This window comes from Coturnix japonica, chromosome 8, assembly GCF_001577835.2.
Source record: "Coturnix japonica isolate 7356 chromosome 8, Coturnix japonica 2.1, whole genome shotgun sequence".
Classification (NCBI taxonomy): Eukaryota; Metazoa; Chordata; class Aves; order Galliformes; family Phasianidae; genus Coturnix; species Coturnix japonica.
The window spans coordinates 16,581,891-16,608,799 of record NC_029523.1 but is presented as its reverse complement, the minus strand read 5'-3'; the positions used below and the strand labels follow the sequence as shown (position 1 = coordinate 16,608,799).

General features: G+C 37.9%; 1 protein-coding gene across 1 annotated transcript; it reads left to right on the top strand.

Moving 5' to 3' along the window:
* The first annotated feature begins 274 nt into the window (after positions 1 to 274).
* GIPC2 (GIPC PDZ domain containing family member 2) lies at positions 275 to 26,909 on the top strand. The gene is given in 7 exon segments (XM_015870003.2): positions 275 to 5,819; positions 12,171 to 12,356; positions 15,475 to 15,655; positions 18,039 to 18,148; positions 18,885 to 18,949; positions 18,951 to 18,964; positions 25,932 to 26,909. Coding segments are annotated over 7 exon segments (1,311 nt in total). The 5' UTR covers positions 275 to 5,219; the 3' UTR covers positions 26,087 to 26,909.

Here is a 26,909-nt window from a genome sequence, read left to right as displayed (position 1 = left end):
TGCTGAAATCTATATAACTGAAGAAGTGTATCATTCTAAAATATATGTATGTTACTTTAAAAGTTAATGGCATTGAAATTTTGTAATCCAGGATCTTGTAACAATAGTCTAACCTGCAAAAAAAAGAAAGAAAAAAGAAAAAAAAAATCAGTTGCAGCACATTATCTCTTGTAACTATTTTCAGGTAAGAAGAATAGCGTTCAATTCAGCATTTTGCAGTATCCTGTGCATTTAGAGGCGTATGTACAGCAAACGTCTTTTTTTTTTCTTCCTAATCATTTTCATGCTCAAGATTCAGAAGAACCATAGAACTGGTATGAATTATTAATGGAGAGATAACAAAGCATACATTTCAAAAAATAGCACATGAAATTACTGCAAAAGAGAGAGGACATCAGTCCAGAATTTGCAAGAAAGAAGCACACTTTCAATAGTGAAATATTAAAAGCTATGTTTTAAAAACCACTTGTTTAAGTGAAGGCTGCGTGGGAGACTCAGTCACCTGCTATATCTATTAAAATACATGGAAATACATTGACATTGGTGAATTCGGGAGGACAATGATATTTTTAATCTCCTCAGGATTGGTTAAGTACCATATACAGCAAAAGGCATTTGCGTAGTTCAGAGAAGTTCATTCTTAGACTTTCTGATGTCATGAGAATATTAGCATTCCATTGTTTATTCCAGTATTCCTTGTAAAACTGAAAGCTGTATAAAACCTGTTTGTGCTGTGTTGAGGAAGTGCTGTGGTTTGGGAATGATTTTGAATAATCACCCATTTGATTTGGGAAGTAATATGCTTTGTAGCTGGGGTTGGTTCTCTACTGTTATTTTTACCACCTTCATTTTTAACTTTGTGTGTGCTTATTCCCATTTATTTTTTTATGGAGTGGGATTAGTCTTCATTTGCATGTCCTCTCTTAATATTCACCACCTACTTTAAATATGACCGTCAGTCTGAAAGCTACAAACAATGCTGAAAATGGGCAGTGTGCATTATGGTAATTGGTGAAATGAGGTTAGCAGTGTTTTGAGTCTCAGGTGTGGTAGTTCTGGTTTTTTTTTAGTAGGTGCTCAAAAATCTAGGCACGGGGAGACATCTCCAAGATTGATGCATAGCACAGTGACTAAATAAAGATCTGAAAACAGTTGTATTTTCAATGCCAATGAACCAAAGCACATATGAGGAAATACTTTATAGCCGGCTTGGTTGTAAAGACACTGGTTGAGCTGTGCACCTAAAACTCTCAACCTTGCATGGTTTTACTTAGAGTACTGCAAGAGAGAATGTCACCAACTTGATCCAGTTGTCTTTTGGATAATTTATCATCAGTGGTGGATGATTTTTTTTTCTTTGTAGGATCTGTACAAAAATAAAATCGGCACCCTAGACACTGGTGATGTATTTTGCCAAGAGTGAGTTCTACTTGATAAGTGTCACTAGCACTGTGCTTTTGTAAACCATATTTACCCTATTAATTACTCATGCTTTGTGTTAGTAATATCTTGTGATAAATTGGCTGACGTACATTTTAAGGTAAGAGAAAAACAATAGTGGTTTCCAAAGGTTGTTTTCTTTGGCCTTTACTGAGGTTGTATGACCTTATACTTACCTACATCCTCTCTTATTCTTTACCTATACCCACTGAGTGCTTCAAAATGTTTTAATTCCCCAAGCCTTTACATAGTGACTTGGTGTTTATAAAGATTCTTTTATTGTGTAAATGTTGAAAGCAGAGGGCTACTGTCACTCCCCTTATGTCTAGCAACTCTGTGTGCTGGTTTTGTTCCACTGTAAGTGCTAGCATACCCAAGCAGTAGTCTTATTAGTCATGCCTGATTGCTTTATCAAGGACAAGCTATCTTTACACTGGTTGCTCTCCATGATTAAAAAAATCAGGTGTAAGTCTAATATGAACTTAAAAAAAAAAAAAACCAAAAAAACAGTGCCAACCAGGAAAACTACATGTGTTTCTTCTCTTGTACGCCACCAAATTGATCCTAAGTAGTGGGGATCAAATTCCTGGGATCTGCTCTTTTCCCCTGTTAAGTCACAGTTTGAAACTTGAAGTCGGTGCACATAATGAGTTTGTTGCTACGATGTGGACTTTCATATAATGCTCTCATCTAGTTGCAGTTTTTCACGTGCCAAAGCTAAAATACAAATATTTGATGTGGTATGGCCATACTCTCAGAATGTCAGTAATATCTGGTAATAGAGTTCATTCACTTTCTGCCACAGAAGAAATCCTGCTCAGTCTCCTGGCTTGAAAATTGTATTTTACCCTCTGTTTTCTCAAAAGGCCTTGTTTTGCAGCGTGACTAGGCAACTTCAGTTTCATTTCTATTATAACTTTTTTTATTATTATTTTTTAAATTTAAATAGCAGATATCAAGGTACTACCTTATAAAGAACACCTCTGTTTTCTTTCAACTTTATTTGCATTCAAATAAGCAATATATGGTCCCATAATATCTTACAAAACTGGTTCTTTACTTTGTTCTGTAGTTAGAGTCCTTTTAAACTGTTACTTCCTTTTGGAATGTAAATGATCAGAGACAATATTTTTTCAGGTAAGAACTCCTCAAGTCACAGATTCATATATCATTTGTGGTGAAACAGTTTGGTATATGCCGATGGGACACTGCATTAGAACACTTGCATTTTTCCTTAGTGGTATGCTGTTCGTAGCACTTTCTTGACAGACACGGCTTTTGCATGCCATAGTTCTTACATCGAAAATACTATTGCTGAGGAATGTGGTAAGCTCCATTGTGCAATATACTAGTAGGATAAAAGGTATGTAACCAATTCTTCTGTTCTTAGTATGTGATTTTTCTCTCTAAAAGCACGGCGAGTAATGGGTAACAATTTAAATGATTAACTTTCTGCACTGTCACTAAAAATGCAGTTTAAATTCTTTTTGGATCCCAACTTTCCTGAGCTGCTGAAAGCTTATTTGAATTCATGATCTAGTTATGATGTGTGCTACTTACTGTGGGCAGATATTTTCCTGGTGGTACACATTCAAAGAAGCCTGAGAACTGCTTGTAGTTGGAGGAAATGTCTTGCACACATTGTATGCTTTCTTTGTGCTCAGCAGTCTGACTCATTTCTAAATCCACAGATCACTCTGTCCACTCTATTATACTGGTTAAATCTGAGTGGTTGAAGTTCCTAATTCATGATCAGAATGATGCCAATAAATAGCATTTGTAGCTCATAAAAAAAAAACAAACAAGTACATGTAGCACATGTGAAACTGAAAGCTGTTGAATGTTTCCTAATGATTTATTGCCAAAGCTGGAAACTGCTAATGGTAACAGCGTAGATGTACTGTCCTAGATTTGGCTTTAAAGAAAAACATAGTATGTGTGTAACTTTCTCTTCTGATTTAAGGGACAAAATAAGAACCAAAAGGCTCTCATCACTTTAATTTTACTTCTTATGTAAATAATTATACGATATACGTATTCCATATTGTTGAGTGCAATGTGATCTTCAGTTTACTTGGTCAGCTGTTCTGGTTTCTCACTGCTTTTACTTTCTGTGCTTAAAAGCTGATGTTCTTCCAACTGGGATCAACTTAGTTCTGGTACAAGATTAGCTGCCTATTTCTATCTGTCCTTTATAGATAGATCGATGCACAGAAGCGTAACACTTCAGTGAGAGGAGATTTTGCAACATTCCTAAATTAGGGTTACATCAGTGTTCGTAGGTTTGTAAAATAAAACTGCTCATCTTCTGCTATGTATAGAAACTTGACTGGTTTTGTTTCCTTTTAACTGAATTACTAACAACAATAATGAACAGCAGTTAACATTGATTCAGTTATGGTTTCAGAAGATAAGGAATGAGTTAGAGGAGATCAGGATTGGTGGGGACGAGAATTGTATTACAAAAGAATTAGTGACATTGACATTTGAGTAAGTGGGAAAAGGCATGTTTTGTAATAAATGCCTTATTGAAAAATAGCATAGCAGTGAAAACCCAAAATACTGGGGTGCTTAGACATGAACCATTTTGTACTGTCTTTTAATTTTGTCTCACTACAATCTCAGTTTATGCTAATGTGCTCTAATGTGCTCTCAGTTTTGTTCCTGTATTGGAAAGGAAGGTGCATACAGTTTTCTAAGTTCAGAAAAAATCTTGTATTTTCAGTTTTCTGTTTTCAAACTGGTTTTGAAAGGTCAACTATTAAAGTGTGATGGTAAGTTTATTCTGTAAAATACACTGGTGGGAATTGCTGGAAAATCAGTTCCTTTTGATTTACTGGATAAAAGTTAGACATGTTTGATGATTCAGTTAAACATATCATGCTATTTGGAAAGACCCAAATCCAGCTGACCAGAACCTTTCTCTTCTCCCAAGAAAAATTATTTTAACCATTTTATGCATTTCCTGATAAGCACTGGATACTCTCCAAACTATGCTATAAGTTTCACTCCAGGCTGCCTCTTCATCATCCACTTCAATCTGCCTGTCTGCTCTGATTCCATATGGCAGAATCCTTTTTTTGTTTCTTCTGGGTGTTTTGTGTTTCCTTAGACGTGGAAGATAAAATAAAGCAGTGCTGCTTCTCTCTGCAACTTTACAGCAGATTCCTGTGGAAGTGCTGGATACTGTTTCATCAGTCTTCCACTCTTCACATCTTGACCATTCAAGATGTGGAATAAGTGCACCACTGCAATAAAGTTATTCCACTGAGGTGAGTGTAGTTACACTGAAGCAGGGAGGAGGTGTTCTGTAGTATCTAAGTCCTTATATGGAATATATTTCTCTGTTCCGGGTGATGTGAATACTTTAAATCCACTAAATGTTAGGAAAACGTAGTTTTCTAACATGTTAAATCTCAACACCGCAAAACTCTTGTCCATTACAGCAATGTCTTTAAACTTTGCTTATATGGCTATGGCTGTGTTAATTCTTTGAGGTTCATAGTACGGTAAGTTGTGGTGAGGAAGCAAGAGTTGGCAGAAGCCCTTACCTACTTTGTGTTACCTACTTCGTGTTTTCTTTTATAACCTGAATATAATCCTCTGTGACCAGAATTCAGTATATATTTCTTCCTGGTTGAAATTCACAAGCCTGCTCATCAGAAAGATGGTAGTCTTACAGAATGTCTTTGTGTATAAATTAGAGACTTTAAAGGTATATATAAATAGGTTTCATAGCATATGCTTTTTAATATCCAAACAGGAAACAAAAAGAAGAGATGGCTGTGCTGGCCAGTATAAGTAACATGAACTGTCTTTGTTTGAGCGGGTGTTACTGGTGTGATCTTACTGAAAGTTCCCTTCTAATAAAGAAACCCTTCCTAATCGATCCTGTGGGCAGGAAGCGTTGTTTACGTATAGGAATAGCTCTTGTCCCAGGTCCCGGTGTCGCTGTCCTCCCCGGCTCTTCCAGCCGTGCCTCCCCCCGTGTGTGCGCCAAGGGAGGGCCGAACGGGGCGGGGCGGCAGGGTCCGGGCTTCACCTGGCGGCGGCATGGCCGCACCGGGCCGGGGCGGCGCCGGGGGCAGAGTCCAGCGCCAGGACCCGGCGGCCGGAGCCCGCTACAGGCACGAAAGATGCCCCTGGGACTGGGGACCAGGAAGAAGGGCAAGTCCAAAGAGACCTCCAAGCTGGTGGACAGCGAGGCTGCGGCCCCACCGGCTGCGGCGGAGGTTCCTGCACCGGTGGCGAGCGCCTCGCGGCTTCAGTTCCACACTCAGCTGGCGCACGGCAGCCCCACCGGCCGCGTGGAGGGGTTCAGCAGCGCCCGCGAGCTGTACGCCAAGATCGCAGAGGTGTTCGGCATCGCCCCTAACGAGGTAGGGTCCTGCCGGGGGTGCGGCGGGGAGCGGCTTCGCGTTCTTCTATACGGACAAAAAAACTTTCCCTTCGGTCTACCTGCCGTCTTCATGAACTTCCCGTTGTTAGCAGGGCTCCGCAGAGCCGGGCCGGGCCGGAGTGGGGTGGATTCATTATTTCTAATGAGGGGTTATTGGCTGCCTCCGTTCTTGGTGCCCGCAGAGAAGGCAGCGGGGTGACACGCAGTGCCGGGCTGGGAGCCCACCGCCTTTGGGAGCAGCGCTGGGAAGTGTTTGCCGGATTGTTAAACAGTGTCCTTTTAATTGAGGTTATTCTAAACTCTTAATAAGTATTTATTTTATTAATTCCTCTGAAGCTTTTTTTAATTTTTGTTTAATCCGAGCTAGGCTTTAAACATTGGTTTAGATTATGATTCACTTGCGTTTGCGGCCGCATTGTTTTCCCTTAGCTGGAAGGCAGTGGCCATATCAGGTTCTTCTGCCGTGCCTCCGTGGTTCTGTGAACCTTAACTTCTGAGCGGAGAATCGAAAGAGAATGCTTAAGCGTCCAGAGGTCCCCACGTGTCAGTGCCGCTTCTCTCATATGTGGCTGCCTCTTCTGAAGTGCCACAGCCACTGCTGCAGACTTTATTCTGGGGCCGGCTGCCCTGACCCAGCAGCATTTCACACAGTAAATTACAGAAGTGTCAGTAACAGTGAATACAGTTTAACCAGTCACTGTTGCATTAAGTAATTAAGCAGTACCTTCCCAGCTGCTCTGACCTTCTGCTTCTCTGTTTTCTTTCCATACCGAGCTTCTGTTCCCTTTTGTTTTCTGTTCAATCTCCAGTTGTACCTTTAACTCTCAAGTTCTCCAATTGTCAGATTGTCTTTTGTTTTTAATTTTGTTCTTAATGAACTTTTGTTACCAATCTCGTGGCTCCACTGACTCAAAATAATAGCATTCACCAGGAAATTCAGTTCTGGAGGAATGGTGCTTTTCCCATTTCTCCTGCTAGGTGGATAATCTGGCACTTTTACAGGTTTTATTAAACTAAAGAGGATCTAAACTGGAGATTTTTTTTCTTTCTGTCTTCACTGTCCCACTCCTATATATGGGTTTTATTTTTTTAAATGAGGTTTATTGGTAAAAACAGATGGGGAATTGGTGCAGGAAGCACTTAACGTAAAATCACAGAATCATTTGAGTTGGAAGAGATTCTTTCAAGGCCATCTAGTCCAACCCCCCCCCTGCAGTGAACAAGGAGCTGCCTTCAAGAAATGATGTTGTATGAAACAAAAATAATAAAGTAGACTTCCTGTTGGCAGAGCTGAGTGAAAAATCTGAACCTGATGAAATTCTGATAGGAAAAATAGATTTGTGGCAAGTGTTGCCATGAAACATAAGAATTTGCTGACAGCTGCTAAACTTGCTGGGAATAAGGGCATACCAGACACTTTAAATAGTATTATCTACTAATTAGTGCTGCTTTTGTATAGTCTAGTTTAAAGCATAATGCTTGAAGCAATGCTTCTTCAAGCTGAAAGACTGAGGTACTCAAATGCCACTTGCAGGTGTTATCTGTCTAGGAAAGTTTCTGTGACCCAGGTGCCCTGAAGCCTGACAGTGTGATACCTGAATGCCTTTGGAAACAGGCTCTATCACAGAGATCTCTGCCCTGCAGTCACCAAGGTGGAAAATAGATGGGTAAGGAGTGAGGGGAGGAGCTCAGTGTGTAGAGCAGTTGGCAAACCACCGCTGAAATGAATACATTTAACATAGCATGTGAGTTTACTGCGATGCGGGCAAGGGAATGGATTCTTGGATAAGTTCCTACTTAAGCATTTCAGCACAGTACAGGATGAGTTATACTTGAAAGCTGTCAGTTCTCTTGACTCAGCATGGTTGCAGCACCTCGTTTCCTCTTCGTATCATGTCCTTCAGGACCAGCTGCATTTAGTTCTGCTGGACAATCCAGGCTCTGTGAGAGAACCTTGTGTAAAATGCAGTTTTTGTTGGATAGACGCTGAAGAATCAGTGCAGAGTGACAGAAACTTCTGTGCAGACCTTGATTGAAAGTAGGGTAGGATGAGTATTGGAAAACACTGGCCTAGATTCAAAGGAGCTGCTCTCTCCTTCACAGGAGCCCCAGCACTGGCTTCCTGAGGCTTCCCCGACACTCACCTCTTGTTGTCCAGTTATTATTCATTCATCATCTGAAGATAACATCCCTATTGTCCTTTTTGAACCTGGCTTTTGGCCTGCATTCCTGCCCACCTTGCTTAGCTTTGCCAGTCGATTCCTTGCACAGGGGAGAAGTGCAGCATGTGTGACAGAGAAATGAGCACTGACCAAAGGACAACATAGATCTGTAAAAGCATTTGCTGGTGTGCTCCTGTGTCAGTACATTGTAGGGCTTTGAATTATTCAGAATGGCTAACCAGGCACTTGGAAGTGAATATTAAAATCTAATTGTAGCAAGGCTGTTTCTTGTTCAGGTGGAAGGGAATGGTAAATGGTAGCCATACAAGTTTTTAGTTTGCCTACTTATGGCTCATGCTTCTGATTATTTTGTTTGCTTTGTAAGGTGAGGTGAACTGAATGCTTAGTGGGTGCGTCTAGCAACTGCTCATGAAGTCTGAGATATCTAATGTGGTGAAAGGGCTTCTACATCATAAGGGGAACAGAGGAACCGGGAAGCCTCCCAGCAGTGCCAGGAGTAGAAATGCAGCTGCCTTTCTCTTCCAGCAATAGGAGCTCAGCTGCTGAGCTTGTGCCCAGGCCGCTGTTCTGTGGCATTGCCTCCTGATGCTAAACAGTTAAGTATACAGTTAGGCTCAGCCACATTAAACTTTCATAGATGTATTTGATTTAAACCTGTTCAGTTTAAACTTTTATGAAATTGCTGAAAAATAACCAAAGCCAAACAATAGTATTGAAGTGCAAGTTTTTCAATGTGACATTTTTTTTTTCCACAAGAACTAAAACATAGTTTAAAAAATTAGAGAAAAGGATCAAGTTTGTGAAAGTTGCTAAAATATTTGGAGTTTTAGAGTACTCATCTATTGAAATGAATTATCACTATCTCACCTAAGGACTGAAACAAAGCAAATTCAAATGATCAGAGATGACTGACACTGTCTCCAAACCACCTCCTTTCAAACCAATGGCATCATTTATTTATTGCTGTTCCCTGAAGCGGTGCTTGTATTTGATACCATGATGCATGTGATGCTTGCTGTGTTAAGTATCTACTGCTGTGTTTTTGTAGCTCTGTAGAGGAACTTACTCTATTTCTTGTACATTCTGGAGTTATTTGTTTGTTTTTAATTAAAAAAAACCCAAAACATTGAAAGCTTATTTTATAGTACTTTGAATATATCTGGGGAGCCAAAGTTGCCTACTTGATAGAGTACCAAAACCACACTGAAAGCATGAGGATGTGATTACTCTTTTTGTCACCGCAGTAAGTTGAGGCTCCTGCATTTTCCCCAGGGAGAATGAAATGAGTAAGGTAGCTAGAAAACATGTTGGTGGTTTCTTGATATAGATGACTCCTACATATAGAGGGAAATATGTCAGTGGGTGTTACATTTTGCTCAAAAGTAGAAGTCCCATGTCTCAGCTTCTTAAGTAACATGATTATGATGTCCTTTGTAAAGGTATATGAGCTCTAATGAGTCAAAAAATGCTTTTAATAGCTTCTGATCATGTTATCCCTCAATCAACTTATTTTTGTACTCTTTTAAGGTTTAGCCTTAATGGAAGGTAAGAATGTGATTAATAAAGCATGTATAATAAGGTGCTGCTTAGGTACTTTTATATAACACATAATGCAACCCTCTTTCTTACCTAATGTAGTTTCTTACTGTGTATAACAGAGTGTAACACCATCTTTGATGACCAGTGTCTCTTACTATTGAAAATATGGATGCAGGAAATAATTTGTTAGTAATCTTATCTGGTGAATCTATTTTATGAGGTCTCTGCCAGCCAAATGGAATTTCCTTCTTCTGTCTGCAGTGTGAGATAACTCAGTGAAGGAGGTATCCTAGATATTTTAGGACTGATGTAGCAGCTATGATTTATAATACCTTGCCACAGTTGGCATGAAATGTCACAGCACTGTTACGCTGAGCTGAAGACCAAATGCACATGAATGTTAAGGGTGAGAAAGGAAAGAAAGGCCTTTACAATGAAAGTTACACATTGATTTTTTCTCTTGTTTCTTTTCTGGGTAAGAAAATTACTATTTAAAATTATACGGAGTTTTGAGTGGATGGCAAAGTGTACTATAGTAGCTGTTGTTTTAATTTTAATTAGGTATATAAGCTGTTATTAGGTACCTATATTAAGTTTAGATAAAACTTAGGAAAAAATATAAATTTTCCATTGACAGTCCTCAGTCATGTACAAATAAAGCAATGCTATGACTGATGGTGTAACTGTATATTATTCTGGGAGGATACATCTTTAGTGCATTACTCTTTGAAGATATCTGTTCTGAGAAAAAACAGTTGTTCACCAAAGAGGATAAAGAATGATTTAAGTGTTATTTTTGACTGGTTGATGTTCTCTCAGCCTTGTGGTTAGTATGGAACTGACTCACTGAGAATTCTGGAGACTTATAGGCTGCAGTGGGGAATACCATCCACATGAAGGTCTAAAAAGAGAAACTCTGGATCGAGTTTCTAAATATCACATTTCTGCCCTGTTGCCAGTTTTATCTATTCGAAGGTGTGACAGTGATTACTAGATGATTGTCTATTTGACAAGGTCAGATAAAGGGTATTAATGTCTAAAGTGTGAAGCCATAGGGCTCGTTGTTCATTGTAAGAAGTAGAACTGAGTTGCAGTTGTAAACTGGCCAAGTTTAGCTTGCAAGAAAGCTGAGTGTATATATGGATTTTATATAATCTGTTCAGATTGAAACTTTTAGGTTTAAAAAAAAAGTTGATGATTAGGTATAATTAATATTAATAAAATAGAATTTAACATTCTGATTATAGCCATATGAATTTCTCTAGGTTATATTATTTTGTAAGTGCTCATTAACTTGAAAAACTTTTGCATTACTTGAGAGAATAAAACTGATGTCTGTTAAGTGTGTGCTGTTGTGACTGTTGTTGTTAAAGCAGTAGGTTGGAGTGTTTGTTTCACGGATTATCAGATAATTAGACTGTAGTTGGGGGTTTGGTGGGTTTTTTTTGTTGTTTTTTTTTTTGTGTGTGTGTGTGTTTGTTTGTTTTTAAGAAATAACTAGAAAATAACTAAGAAAAGGGTATTTGAAGCATCCTGGGGCTGAAATCCATGTAGTTTTTGTAGATGTGATGGGGAAAGAAGGGAAGCCCACACTTCCATCAGAGCACCAGGGGCTCTGCAGGTGCTGATCTATGCCTGTGACTAGGAGCAGTTGGGCTAGCATGCTAGACCCCACAAAAGGCTGCCACTAGAGCAGTGGCAGAGCTGTAGGACACTGTGACATCCCACTGCTGTTTTTGTCAGATGCATCCCACTGGCAGCAATGCAGACGTAACATGATGACGTCCTTTGCCAGTGGCTTGCACTGCCAAATGCAGTATTAAGCTGCCTCCTCCTCCTGTCCTGCTTTCAGTTCTGCTTGAAATATGGTCTTGAGGGAATCATTTGCCTCAGACATAGATATTAGGGATGGAGTTTCTCTGGCCTGTGGCCCTGTATTCTCTGGCACTGCTGGGAGGAAGCTGTGTGGGACAGCTGTAAGGCCTTGTTCTTGTCTGGTTTCAACTTGGTAAACAGCTGGCAGGTGAAATTGTCCTAGCTGTGAGGTGGAGCAGTGGATTTTTTTCTTATTTTTTGGTTAGACTATTTTCCCTTTGAGCATGTGCTATATTAGAGTGCCTAACACCTGCCTGGCCTGGCCTGATTCCTCCATACAGCACTGTGGTGGGCAGACCCCTTGTCTGTCTGCAAGTAATACTCCAAGTTGGAGGCTGGTACTTGACAAAAATGAAGAAAATGATGGTTGCTCTTGAAGTGGCATGCTCAAGCCCCCCTTAAGCTGTTCAGTGGAACCTCAAGCTGCTAGTGTCTGGGTTGGTGCCCTGTGTCAGACCGCAAGAGACTGCTTGCATAGATGCATCCCTTTCCTTTGCTCCCTGCAAGCTCTTATCTGCTGTCTGAGCTATTGATGCTTCTTGTCATTTGCGTGGATGGAGAGTGTCACCTCTCCTGGGGCAGCTGGAGAAAGAGAGTTTTTATTGTGTCAGTTATGGGATCTGTCAGAGGCTGGTATTATGCTCTGCTTAAAAGAGCCCATCAGCCCGTCAAGTTCACAGAACCTAATAAACTGCTATACTTTAAGGTAACGTGTTTCTTTCCTTCCTGCACAGATCATGTTTTGTACTCTGAACACTCATAAAGTTGATATGGACAAGCTGTTAGGTGCACAGATTGGCCTTGAAGATTTTATATTTGCCCACATAAAAGGACAACGAAAAGAAGTGGAAGTTCTTAAATCCGATGATGTGCTTGGGCTTACTGTTACTGACAATGGAGCCGGATGTCCCTTTATAAAGGTAAATTTATTTTCCAGTTAAATGCTTTGTTTTGTAGAAGTTTCTATTACTGTGGTAGATAAATTATTACTTTACTGATCCTCCAGAACTATCAAGCCATTTAGCATATGGCAAGTACCAGAAAAAGTTGCTTTTCCTTAGATTCAGCTATTTCTGTACTGCATGTCATTTTGAAATTAGGTCATTTGTTTGTTGTTTCTGTGATGTGTAAGAGCTTTATGATATGTTACATTGTGTAACCAATACCAAGATGATAAGTGTTGCATGCTGCTTATTTCTGCCTCCTCTTTTTTTTTTATTTTTTTTAGTGAGTTTTTGACATCATTGATTAGATCCTTATAGCACATCTGTCACTCACTGTAACAAGGCTGTACTCTCTCAGTCTTTGAGTGTTTATGGGGTAAAATCCTGAATGCTCTGTAAAAGCAGATACAAGTACAAAGCACTTTCAGCTTTCCAATACTGGCATGGCCTTAGGTAGGATGGATTAAAAAGTGGTAAGGTTATGGATTAACTGAGTTCACCCCAGTTAGCTTGCATAGAAAATATAGTCAGTAGCATGTGTAATGTATTAATTATAATTGCTCTTGTCCTCACCTCTTGTATGACCTCCAGGCAGTTTATTTTGAGACAAGTAAAGATGGAAGAAATTATGACACCTTTCCTGCTAAACTAGGTATTAGGAACCTTGCCCAATTTTTCCAGCCTTTCTAGGTGCATTTCTTTAATTTACTCCAATTAACTATTACTAGTGAGACACTGGGAATTATCTTTGATTATTGCAGTCTCAAATGCTGATCTTATTACTGTTATTAACAGAGCTTCTGGTATGTAGAGCTTGTATTCTCTATTCATTTCTTAGCTACCATGGATATGAAAAAGGATGTGGACTAGATGCAGACTTGCTTGTCAAAAAAGATGTGATAGAGATCACTCTTGACAAAATTGAGATGCAGTGGGGTCTTCAGCAAGCAGTTTGGCAAAACTGTATCTTCATTTTTATGTTTATAGATAGGGAACTGTGAATTTTCAGTGGTAGTATCAATGCAAGCCATAACACTCCGTCACACTGCTACTTACGTTGCATTTTAAAAGAAGACATTGAAAGCAGTGCTTCAGGTTCACTTGTGCAGCACTGTACAGAGTATAACTTTCTCTGTACATGGTTGGTAATAGGGGAAGAGAAAAACAACAATTGCATTGACTGCTGTATAATTTGAATGAACTGGAAAACCTTCACTACATCAGCAAGCTGCAGTATCCAGGAAATTGAATAGGAATTGTCTGAATAAATATAATGTTGTCACTGTATTGGTCTAGTAATAGGTGTAACGGATGTGGTGCAGTCTTCATGGGAATGCAATTCCACATCAGTTTTGAAGATTTTCTACAAGGTTGCTTTTATTACTGTTGCATATTTAGCTAATGGCTGATTTTAAACAGCAGAATATATATTTATACATACATATATATATATGTACACAAAAGTAAAAGCTGCATATATTACATATTTAGTTGACTTGCTGAATCACTAAGCAGAAATTGTCTTTACGTAAAAAATAGTTTGGAATTATTTCCTTATGTTTTCATAGGAAACAGAGATTGTAGCTTCTACATGTTCTCTAGAGCAACTGAAATACAAGCATATCAATTGCATCTTAATTACAGTGACATCATAGTTTGACTGCCTTGAGTCAGTTAACTTGGAGTGCTGTGTCACATAAAAAAAATTGTTGGAATGAATGATATTATCAGGTAATATAAAAGAAGTCTTGGTATTAGGATCCAAGTGAAGAAGAAAAGGTAATAAGAATGGATTTGGTGCTTAAACATGAAGTGTGGCAGACACAATTGTGAACCGGGCAATAGAAATGTGTCTTAGGCCTGGTCTCTTGTTTGTGTACAACACCCATCTCTTCTTTTGCCATAAGTCATCTTTTTGTTTTTAATCTAGGTTAAGCAGCAATAACAAAAAGTGCTAGAAAGAGTTAAGCTCTGCGTGAAGCTAAAAATTGTTGCAGTGTCTTATAGGACAGTGAGCACTATCACACTTCCCACTTACTCTCTCAGATGGAGGCACATATGTGGGCTTAGATGTGCACATAAACTAGAAACAGGTTTTTAAGACAGTTAGCAGCTAGGATAAGTGCTGTAGTATTAGGTGGAAATGTCTCCCTTGTGTTGCTGTAAACTCAAAGCCAGTCTGAAGCCAGCCGCAGTCTTTATTGAAATGTATGTTATTTAGGAAGATTTTCAAATGAAATCTGTATCTCTGCAAAACAGAAGACATTCTACAATGTCATAGCTTTATATTAAACAGGATAATGGCTTTCATGACTGAAGCATGATAAATATGACAGTATTTAACAACAATAAACGGAATCACTGAAATCTTAATTGTCCTTTAATTGACTTGATAAATCATAGAGATCTTTTAATGATTGCTTTTTCCTCACTTGAAATTGAACTTTGGAAAAACTATGAATACTAAATTCTGTTTCATTTTATGATCTCTGCCTCTATGCCACTTTTATTCCCTGAAATACCATTTGGAAGCATTTCTTGTCCTTCATTGTTATTTCACAGGAAATAGCTTACCATATGCAGTTACACAGCTAAGTGAAGAAAACTGTAGAAGTTTACTTGCTATAGATAAGCCTTATTAACACCAGACTTACATAGCACCCCATTTTTTTTTGTATATCACATATTATTTTCTATGTCCCAGGACTACACGTGAGAAGTTTTTTACCTATGCTTGTCAGACTATTAAATCAAAAGTCAAGAGGACATTAATATTACTGTCACATTAGGTACAGTTTTAAAGAAAGAAAAAATATATACTTCAGAAGTTAAGGCTTCTGAATATATGATTTCATTTTTTTTTTCTAGTGTTGATTTTTATATGCAATGTATATTAAAGTAGTTTGTTTAAATATAGTTTTCTAAAATGTCTTATATGACATAAATGTTACAGTCAAAATATCTCGTTGGTAAAAGAAACTTAGTGATATTTGATATTTTTAACTGACATTCTTGAATCTGTCACCTCTTTACCATTTCAAAAAATGATTCTAATTATTTTCTGTTTTTTTGTTGTTTTTTTTTTAAACAATAGCGAATCAGAGAAGGGAGCCTTATGGACCAAACCAAAATGATCTGCGTAGGCGATCACATAGAGTCTATAAATGGAAAAGATGTGTCAGATCTTCGGCATTATGAAGTTGCCAAAATGCTAAAAGATCTGGAGAAAGGTCGGGTGCTTAAGCTGAAGCTGGTAGAGCCTATGAAGTCATTTGGTGAGTGTTACTTGGCTGTTTGCCTTGTTCCCTGAGTACTGAACTCCCAATATTGTATTCCACTGTAAGTTTGTTTTCAGGCAAGATAATGTAACTGCTGCAAAAAGAGAGGAACATTCTATGTATAGCATACATATACATATATATATATGTATATTTTCTTTTTCTTGGAGTGGGAATTTTAGGAATGAATTTTCTTCCATCTGCTTTCTCCAGCAGTACTCCTGGTATGGGCTGACTCAGCACTGAGTCTCAGTTGCTTGATTTCTTTGCTACCACATGACAGTGCAAAACAAGTGCAGGAGGTTTAGGCATGGTTTTAAAGCATGGTTCATTTCAGTGATACTCAAACTTTCTTTTCTGTTTTTCTTTATATCTCTTATATATGAACCCTGTTCATGTGTGTATCAGATTTTTCTATTTGTAAGCTTTAGGAGGGACTGAGCTCTTCTAATGCAGAAGGATGAAGCAGAGAAGAATCTGGGATTCCCCAAGGCTCCTCCTTGGATGCTATCCCCAACATTTTGTTCACTCTTTTATTATACAGCAGGTATACTTAGGACTGAAGGAAAGGAATTGGACAAAGCTCTGTTTCTACCCGATACCTGACTGCTGTGTGAAAGTGATACTTATATAAGACAAACATACCTCCTGCTATTCCTTAAGTACTTCCATTTTATAAATGCCGTAAAAATAAATAAAAACACGTTAATTTAGGGAGCTAAAATAGAGATTTTGATTCTCTCAGGTTTTTTAAATTTGTTTCCCCCCCTGATCCATGCATTATTTTTCTTTAACAAGAAATTATGATTTAACAAGAAATGTTTTATTTTTGTTATTCCAATTTGTTTTTTATCTGTTAGCAGTTTACAACTGCTGTCATACACCAATCTTGACACTTGGTGTCAGAATAACAGCAGAAATTGAAACTGAGAGAAATCTGAAGATTGCTTTTGGTGCTTCTGCACAGAATGTGATATGTCTCTAATATCGCTGGATATCCTGTTAAGTAACTTTGTATATTGTAATATACTTCAGTGTAATGTACATACGTTCAATGTTGCAATTAGCAGTATAGTAATATCTTTTTAATATGGGTATTTGGGGCTAAGCCTATTACATAGTCTGTAAAGACTGGGGTAAATCAGATTTTGGTGACTTGAACTATTATTTAATAACAGTTACTTTCCAAAGATGATTAAGGTATCTCTTTGTCTGCTGATGATGTAGAGAAGGAAACTTGGTAATTCCATGACAATATCTTTTATCTGACATTAAATTAAGAGCAAAGTAGATCTTTTTGGACAGATTTTTGAAAGCTGCATATATTTTTTTTACTCTACAGAAACAAGCTTAAAACTCCCAATGTCCAATTTGAGACAGGTTAAGAATATCCTGGCTTTTGCCTTAGGTGCAAGTTGAGCTTCAGGCACAAATTTGTATGAGATGGTTTATGCTACAGCGGGCCAAGAATAGCCACAGAGGAGATGACAAAATCCAGATGCTACTGGAAAAGTAGATGCAGGATTCCTGTTAATTTCAAGACAACCTGCTTGCTTTATGTTTGTAAAGGTGTAGGAATGAGGGACAAGTCTCTGTCAAATTACCAACTTTTATTTTCCTTCCTATTAGTGGAAAGCGAATACAAGTGTAATTTACTGGTTGGAAATCTTCCTACCATGTGTGCAGATGCTGCACTAGATGCCTGAGGCAATGCTTAAAGTGCAGAATTGAAGACTTCTCTGAAGAAGATTTGTCCTTACCAATCATAAGCTATGCTTCAGTGAATCAGTGAAAAATTAATAGAAACAAAGCAAAGACAGCATAAGGCAAGCCACAGATTTAAATTAAAAAGAAATAGTTTCTATGCTGGCCAGAGTGCTTTGGTGTGAAGTATTGCAAACACAGGTAATGTCATAGTTTAAGCTTCTAGTGGTGATAGAACTAGAAAAGTATGTATATTACATCAGGCCTTTTGAGACAAATTAACTGATATCTAAATCTTAAATTTCACTGAAGTTCACATTTCATGATATTTTAGCAGAATAGTCTAGGCAAAATGCATGTAGCATAAGTTCTTCTAAAAGTTGGAATAGTCTGGAGCATAAAATAGCACAGTGAAAACAATTCTACATAACTCTTTATAGCACTTTCCAAGTTAAATTGCTGAACTCCTGAGTTAGTAAGTAAATTAAATCCTTGCCAATCCTGAATGTGAAATTATGGATCTATATGGTGTATGTGGTTAATTTATTGTTAAGATTTTAGATGCCTGTTGAATCTTGGTTAAAATTAAAACTGAAGGTAATGTAACAGCAAAGCAGATGCACTGTATACATACCATATAATTAGTTTTGTTTGTTTGTTTTCTTTTTGACTTTAGAAAAGGTGTCTGCAAGGTCCAAAGGTGGAAGTCTGACCGAAGCTAAAATCTCCAGAGGGAGAGAAACACTGCGTCTGAGAAATAAAGGTCCTGCCACTGTGGAGGAAATGGTATAGTTACTTTGTGGCTTTTCAATAGTTCAGTCTTCTAGCACCCAATTTAGTCTTCCCCAAGGTTTTTCTGGTAAACCAGGAAGGGAAAATCCACGTTATAAAGCTTGTGGGACTTATGATGAAGTCTGTTTTCTCCAAGGAGAAATGTTTACACAAAGTTGAAGGGTAAGGAAGATAGGATGGGGCTGAAGAATCTGGAAATGGAGAACCTTTACCTAGATGTCTAGGTGAATGATTTTAAAGTGCATTAGATCAAGAAGCATTGAAAAGAAGGAAGGAGAAAATAAAAGTAATGGCTGAAGATGTGGTTCTGTATCTAACACCAGGAAGTATACTGGGCTAGTTGAAGCGTGGTTGTTAGGAGAGGCTTATAACGTATGTTGACATGAATGTGTGTAAAACCAGGTATAGTGCTTGGAAGAAGAAATTTTTCTTATTTCAGGTTCCTTTAAAGTTGATGAGGCTTTGATGAAGGTCTGTATTGTCAGGAGTTGAAAGGCCTGTATTTTGTTTGGTCAGTGTAAAAGTTATGTTGTTTGAAGCTTGTAGGATGATTTTAGTTTGTGAAAAGAAGGGAATAGGGAAGGATAACATGATTTACATTTGGTTTTGTAGGTCTAAGTAGCTACAATGAAAGTGAGGATAAGCAGTAGACAATTTCTTGTTGTTTTAAAGTCTGCATAGGATATAATAATAATACTTTTGCACTTTTTCTTCCTTTTTTTCAATAAAGCTGTCTGAAGTTGAAGAAAAAGCAGTAAAAAAAGTGGATGAACTTCTTGAAACATATATGGGGATAAGATATTGAATTAGGTGAGTTTTAACAAATGCATTACTACATGATTCAATAATTTTTCATTTTATCTAGCCTATAATTTATAGGGTATTTCAGTCTGTGGATGTTAGCAAAACAAAACCTGTCTAGAATGTAAACCCAAACCTTTCCTTTGCTTCTCCAAATGTATCTCTTTTATCAAAGGGAGAATTTATCACTTCAGGCCTTATGATGTAATTAATGTTCTTTCTGCATGCTATCTATACACCACTGGATAATTTATTTAGTTATTTGCTGTTAATTAACTGTCATGGCTGCTCTTTACAGCATGTATTTTCTACTAAAGCTTGTATGTGAGGTTGGGGGATTGTTAAGGTTCAAAAATTCACCATTTTTTCCTACCCCCTCTCACTCATCCCTTGGCTTCAGATGCTTTGAAGGAGGTCACTAAAGTTAGAATCTGAGATCTTTTTCAGCAGCAGGACTGATGGAGTAATAGCAGATTTATCAAAGTCTTTAAAGCCTGTTTGCTGAAGAAACATGGGAAATTTTCCATTATATTTGCTAACTTTAAAATAATCTATTTATAATGAAAGAAACTGTTGAATATCAGTATTCCTTAAAACCGCACTGAATTTGCTCCTAAAGCTGTTGTTTCTGGTGTTGTTAATCCCACACCAGATGAATATGAACTTCCATTTGTAAGGGAAGAAGCTGTTCATGTTTTGTGGTGTAGCTGACTGAGAATTGCCAGTGTGGGAGCATTAGCTTTGTGCAGTCCTCTTATGATATCATTAATGCTGAAACAAAGGCAGAAGTTATTTGTTACCATAATATCAAAAATCAGCCAAGAATTAGGAAAGGACAAACTAAATGGAAAGCAATACTGAAAGAAAGCCTTTATCACTTCTCTCATGTCAAGGCAAAGCAGAATAGGTCATAGGTCTGGCATGTAGCTAAGGGCAAAGCAGAATGGTTGGACAGTCAGCAGTTAGCAGACAGGAATGAGAACAATAGAAAACAATATGAATAACCAGAAGTCTTTTGCTAGCTGCTCCTTCTGGCAAGTATCTTATTGGCAGCTCTACACATTTCTATACAGGTAAATTGTAGGTGAATTACTATCTGTGTCTTAACCTAAAGTAAAGGTGGACTTCCTGGTATGGAAGTTGAGAGTGAAGCTGCATAAAACTAGTTAGCTCTGTTTTGCAGATATTAACCTCCCAGTTCTAAGGAAACTCACAGTTCTCAAAAATTCTATTCCCAGTAACTCTAGTACGTGATGGTTATGGCATGCAGTATGCTCTCAGGAGACCTGGGTGGTGCTGACTGACCCTCTGTTTAGGTTTACTGTGAACAGTTTCTGGCTCAGGCTTCAAAGCTTCCGAAGACTCGTGCCAGTCACCCTTTCTGGAGCTGTTTTTGTCCTGCAGCTGTTACAAGCCCCAGCTTGATCCAGTCTTCTGAAGGCTTCTGTCCTTGTTACTTACAGACAAGGTCTCCAGGCCTCCTGCCCCATAGGAACAAGTAGCTCTTGTTTTGGTATCAGTAGCCCGGGATCCTGAGATTGTAGGCTAGGGCTTGTTTTTTGGACCTTCAGGGTATTCTGTGCTCTGCTATGTGACACGATCATGAGTTCCAGTGGGAACTACTGTTACCTTTCTTTGACTCTCACTGTCATAACGGGATGGTTCTTGTAAGTCGACTGAAGAGTTCAGTTTGTAGCTGAAGTTTGGCTCTGCTGGTTGCCAAGCACTTCATGAATTCTCTGATATTTTTATATATGTATTTTAACAGATCTAATGTCCTTGTATCTTTCAGCATGGATAGTTCTAAAGAAGGCCTTTAAAAATGCTCAAAGAATGAACAGGTCTTTGTCCTCAAAGCTACTCCATCCTTCCCAACTGGATTGTTGGTTTGCCTTTTTCCTCTTCTCTTCCTCTCAAGAAGGCTGTTAAAGAGAGGTTGTCATGAATCAAAGACTACAGGTTTACCTAGCTCTAGTTTGGATCCTTGAAGCTGTTTCTTGAAGTTCAAATCTTAGTCAAGGGCCAATAGTGATGGCAAAAAAGAAAGAAAAAGTTTTATCACTTTTAAATAATTAAACAGCTCTAGATCTCTTTAGGAAAGGAGAGCTAATCACTTGTCACAAATCTGTTCAATTAACATATGTCAGCTTTTTTTATATACTAGATGTGATCAGTCACCCATGAAGATGAAATATGAGGAAAGGATTCATTCAGAGAATGCCAATCACTGCTCAGCTAGAAATTTCACTCATTACTCAAGCCAGATTAGTTGAAAATGCAAGTCATCACAATGCGACAGCCGACAAGTGATTAAGATCTCAATCATTGCTCACTCCCATGCAGTTCTGTTTGTCAGAAGCTCTGGTTGTCAGTTAATATTGCTTTTTCATCTCCATTAAAATGACACTTCCATAGTGAGATTGAATTCTGAAACAGTGCCCCAATTTTGAGCCAAAAGTTAAAAAGAAGAGAAAGAAAAATAATGTAAAATTATAGACAGAATTAAATATGAGATAAAGCCCTTAATTTTTGTGTTGCTAAGTATCTTGGCAGTTTCAAGAATGGCTGACTAAATTTACATGTGAGCCCCTGAGTTGGAGGAAAAGCGTGGAAATTGTTTAATGGAACATCATATACGTTTTTTTTGGAGGGGTGAGGAGGGGAGTGTGGGAGACAGATAATTATTTTCAGGTATCTAAATGCTGTTGAGAATTACATACCTGCATCATGAATGCACTTTTACCTCTCTATTTTACTGAAGGAAGGAAAAAAAAAAAAAGGCTTAATTCGTAGAAGAGACATTTGGCTCTGGAAACGTACTCCTCAGCTTCATGCGTGTGTTAGAAATTGGGCAACGATTTGAGCTTTGTTTAAAATACAAATGCATTAGTGAGGGCTGCTGTAGATTATTTTAATTCTTGTCTGTGTTTTCTGATAGAGGAACATGAAGAGCTGATTAATTGGGATGGCTCATAAAGCAATGTTAGTGAAGAAGTCTTATGGCATTTGTTTTTAAATCAGTGGATTGAGGTGAGCTGTATTTCATATCAAAGACTGTGGAGGAGAGAAAGCCTGGATCTACAGCGCTCAACCCCAGAATGCTTTCAATGGGAAACATTTGCAAAAGGGTTTCCTGTCCAAGTTGAGATGTTCCAGCATCTTCTGGCCACTCTTCATCCATAAATATTTTGTTCTATTTTTACGCGTTTGGATGATTATTTCCTTTCAGATGTTCCTTTAGTGTTGTCAGGCACTACATACCTTATCATATTCTTTAATTCTGTTTAGAAGAATTCAGATCTACTTTTCAGTTTCTGGTTTTACTTTTCCAGCTTCTCATATGCTCAAAATATGACTATATTCCATACAGTTTAAGCTTCATCTCACCTAAGCTTTTATTCTTTGATCACCTGTACATCCCAGCAGTGCTGGACGGATATTTTTATTCTGAAATGCTTTGAATGAATTGGTATCTCCTTGAACCTGTTGCTGTCTTCTCATGTCACCAAACTTAATCCTCCAAAGGATTATATTTGTCTAGTTTTTGTTCTTTGCTCTTCAAATTGATTAATGTGTGGCAGTGTTCAACACGAAGCTAACATCAATGTATATAAAACAGTGAAAACTTTAATGGCATACTTTGTTTTCTGTCATATTGATAAGGAGTGTGGTTGATAAAAGTGTAAGTCTAAACTAATATTTGTTACCTTTTGATGAAAGCAAAATCTCTGATATCATTACATCTAAATAAATACTGAAATGTCTGTTAAGGCTTTTCTTTTTCTTTTTTCTGAAAGTGACAGAAGAGGATGTAAGTAGCAAAAACTGCTGTGTAAGGTGATTGTGTTCTGGAAAACCTGATAGCTTCCTCGGTTAAAGCTGAGAAGACAATTTCTTTTGTCACTTTTGAGTTCACTGAACTTCTCACATTTTACATGAAATTTTCTCAAGTATGAGCATTGCTAGCAGTGGGATTTTAAAACAAATTTCTGAAGACAATGGGACTATCTGGACTGTCAAGAAAAATATTCTCTGTATTAGAATAAAATTTATGCAATCGCTTATTGTGCAGCTGTCATGAGAAGCAGTGGGGGAGAAAGGGGAGTGGAGTCAATTTACATTGAGATGTTCTCTGAGAGCCAGAGTTCTCTTCCAGTTGCCACATATCTACCAAATACCCTCGAATTAAGCACTTTTTGATTTGCCTTGAGGGATCGTCACCATGTAAGTGTGCATATTCTGCACACAGTTTTCCATCTGTGCCTCTGAGGGCATGGATGCCACCCTGTGCATGTGGTAACTGCCCAAGGGGGTAAGAACGTGTACACTGCGTGACAGATAAACTAGTATGTCTTAGTGCCTCTGTGTGTATGAAACTAGCGAAATATAGGTTCATCGTTTGTATGCATCGGTGATAAGAACTAGTGTGCCAGCGCCAATAGGGATTGCTTGCATCTCACATTGCCGTTTGCTGAGCGGTAATATAATGCTGCTGACACTAGAGGTCGTTACCACGCTACTGAAAAGGTATTCAGGAGAAAGGAAGATCTTGCACTTTCTGTGTTAAGTGTATTCTATAGTACCAGGTGAATTAGGGAAGAGTAGTATGCATTAACAAGTATAGCTCATTAAGTACAGTGGTAGTGCTGATTGCAATTGTTCAATATGATTATAAATGTTTTTATTTGAGGCTGCTGCTCTCAAATGGCTGTGACATTGTGACTTATCATCATTTCATGATTTGGGAAGCTCAATATTTATGAAGCCTTGTGTTTGAAGTAGCATTTTGGTTAATGACGGTGTAATTCTGAAGTTTTAACTAGGATGGTTGAACTTTTATATAAGGATGTGTTATCTCTGCTGTCATATGGCTCTTGCATGTATGAGTTTGTCTCCAGAATTCCTTGCTGCCACTCTTTCTACTGGAATACTTGTCTAGATCCTCACTCTTTTGATCACTACTTTCTTTTTAATATCTTAAGGAAATATATCCAGGCATACTTCTTATGTCTAAATTGTCTTTCACCTTGCATATCTTCTCTCCCCCCAAACTTGTTTCATTTTCTTTATGGAGCGGCTTCATATCCTCATTCATTTCAGGAAGACTGTGAAGGTTAAATTAAGCCCTTCACCTAATTTTTCCCTCCTAGTCTGCTCTAAGTCAGTATCCCAGGGACTTCTTGGTGGATGAAGAAAGAATCCATGCAATGGGGATAGGTTACTTCTGACATCTTGAGTCCTTGAAATCCTGTAGTGCTGCCAGGAGTCTGGGTAAAGCTTAAGCTTCCTTGAGCACAGCGGTTTGTTCGTCAGACTTTGGGCTTCTGTGTGGTGTTTGGCATGGAGATCCTGTTTGCAGTCTCACGTCTGAATGTAGTTAAAAATGAAACATCAAATTTCTTCAGAATTGCTGTTGCTGACGTCTACAGTGTGGCATGTGGCTCCAATTTGTTCTCAGATTGTTAAAGGTTTGCATAATAACCAGCTCTATTTTCCAGATAGTTCCAACTATCAATAAATACTTTCAGGTTAACAAAAGAATATTAAATACACATTAGAACAGGGAAAGTTTATTTTACATTGATCAGTGAGATTTTACCATTTCAACACCACGTACTGCATGCATTACATAGCAAGTATGCAGTAGACTGTTGTACTGAAAATGGTCTTCTGTGATTTCAGGATTTTCTTCCCTTTCTCAGGCACTATAATACATGTTTTCCACTCAGTTATTAAATTCCTCGTGTGTGACATTAGTATTTAATGTGTTTGTGAAGAAGGTGGTTGTTACTTGATGTATAACAAAAGATGAAGAACATCTTGCAGCTTAAGGTGTAAAAGATGGTGATGAAATAAACCAGAATTTGATTCAGGATTTCATCTATTGTATAGTATAATCTTGTTGTTGTTAATATAAACAGAGGCTGTGGAGCAGAGATACAGCTCAGAAAATAAACTCACTCAGCAGTCCTGTTAGTGCTTAGTCTCTTTTACAGTCTTCTGCATCCCTCAAACCAAGGTAGCCTACTGGCTTAGCTTAGCTTTGCTGTTCTCTCCTGAGCTGACACCTTTCATCTTTTTGGGAGGTGCAGGTGCTGTGACAGAGAGAGCTTTGAACCCTCACAGCTTTCCTTTGCACTAAAATCCCTGTAGCCACTGTTGAGTGCTGTTTGTGATAGGCTTGTAATTTCTCCTGGAAATCTGAGAGCTGTTCAGTGGCTAAAGCAATTTCCAAATTGAAGTCTGAAACTTGATAAAGACTGATCCTCATGTGTTTAACAGGAGAAATTGCTGGATGAACAGGACATCAGTCTATCTCTGTTTGATAGAAATGCCATTCTACTCTTTTTTGTGGGTTTTCTTTTGACACTGTGCATATGTTGAACATAGTGCATAGTATTTGAATTCTTTTTTCCAGAAGTATTCAAGTGTTTTCTCTATACTTCTCATTACTCTTGTCCAAATACAGGTTGTACTTAACACTTAAACTTAGAAGCTGTTTCTAGCAAACCCATACTGATTTTGTTGCATGCCATCATTTGAGTATTCCTTTTCGATCACTGAGCCTACTTCAAACTCACTGAAGTTCATTGTGCATTAGCATGGGTCTTATCACAGGAGTTTGCTGTACCTTGCCTTTAGACAAGTGTGTATTAATGAATGGTGAACATAATTTAATCAGAGAAAAATTTAGGCTGCTTGAATTAACATCCCCTAAACAATTGAAAGAATATATAATGAACACTTCAAGGAAGCTCTCCCATTAACCAGAACATAATGTAACTACTGTGGGGATGGGTATATAAATAGTAATTAATTTAGGATTCAGTAGGTAAGCTTTAGATCCCCTTAACATTACTGGTCTCCAAATACTCTCAGAAATATCTTGGACAAATGTTAGCTGTCACTCATGAGAATAATTATATATATATATATAAATATATAATTTTTTTTTTAACTTTTTGTTTGTGTTCAGCTGCAACAATGGTGGAAGCAGGAAGAGACAAGAAAAACCCAGACGAATTTGCAGTGGCACTGGATGAAACTCTTGGAGACTTTGCATTTCCAGACGAGTTTGTCTTTGACGTGTGGGGAGCAATAGGGGATGCTAAGCAAGGAAGACTGGAATGAGAACTGTGAAGATTATCATTCTCAATTCAAAAATATAAAATGACTTTGAAATGTCAGAATACTAATATTTTTATTGATATAAATCTGGGGTGCTCTATGTAAGTATTGCTATCAGAGACGTTATTTTGCAAAGGAAAGTTTCTAACAGAATTAAACTGAGAGATTTAAACTGTGCATTTAAAAGGAACACTTAATTTACATGTAGAAATCACTGAGAGGAGAATGGTCAAGTAGATGCATTTACATGTGCATTTTATGTACTTCGGTAACTATTTTGAGGAGTGATAGATATATACAACAACATTTTTTTTTGGATTATCTTTTTTTTTTTTTTTTTTTTTTTGCATTTTAAGAAAGATTTATAAGCTTGATTAAAAAAAAAAATAAAAAAAATCACCAATACAAGGAAGTTCTCTGATCTGCTCGTTCTCAAGTATTTAAGTAGGCCAAGAACTGTATTGTTTGGCCTGGATGTAGGCAAAGCTGAGAAGAAGCCACTCTGCCTCTGCAGAATTGGAAAAAAAACTAAAACAAACTATGACTTTAAAATGAAAATGACTCATTTTTGGTCATAACATGCGCTGCTGAGGTATTTCTGAAATGGTATAGTAGAAACGCCTAGAGCAGGAATCTGTTGTTTTATTCAGATGCCATATTATTGCAATAGCTACTGCATAATAAGTAACAAATGTTAATTTTGATTACTATTCACATATTTGGATAATATCTGCGATCTGGCACTGGGGACTGTAGTACATGACTAAATGATTCACTGATCTTTGCACTTAATAAACACCTGAAATCCTGTGAAGTTCCCCCTTTA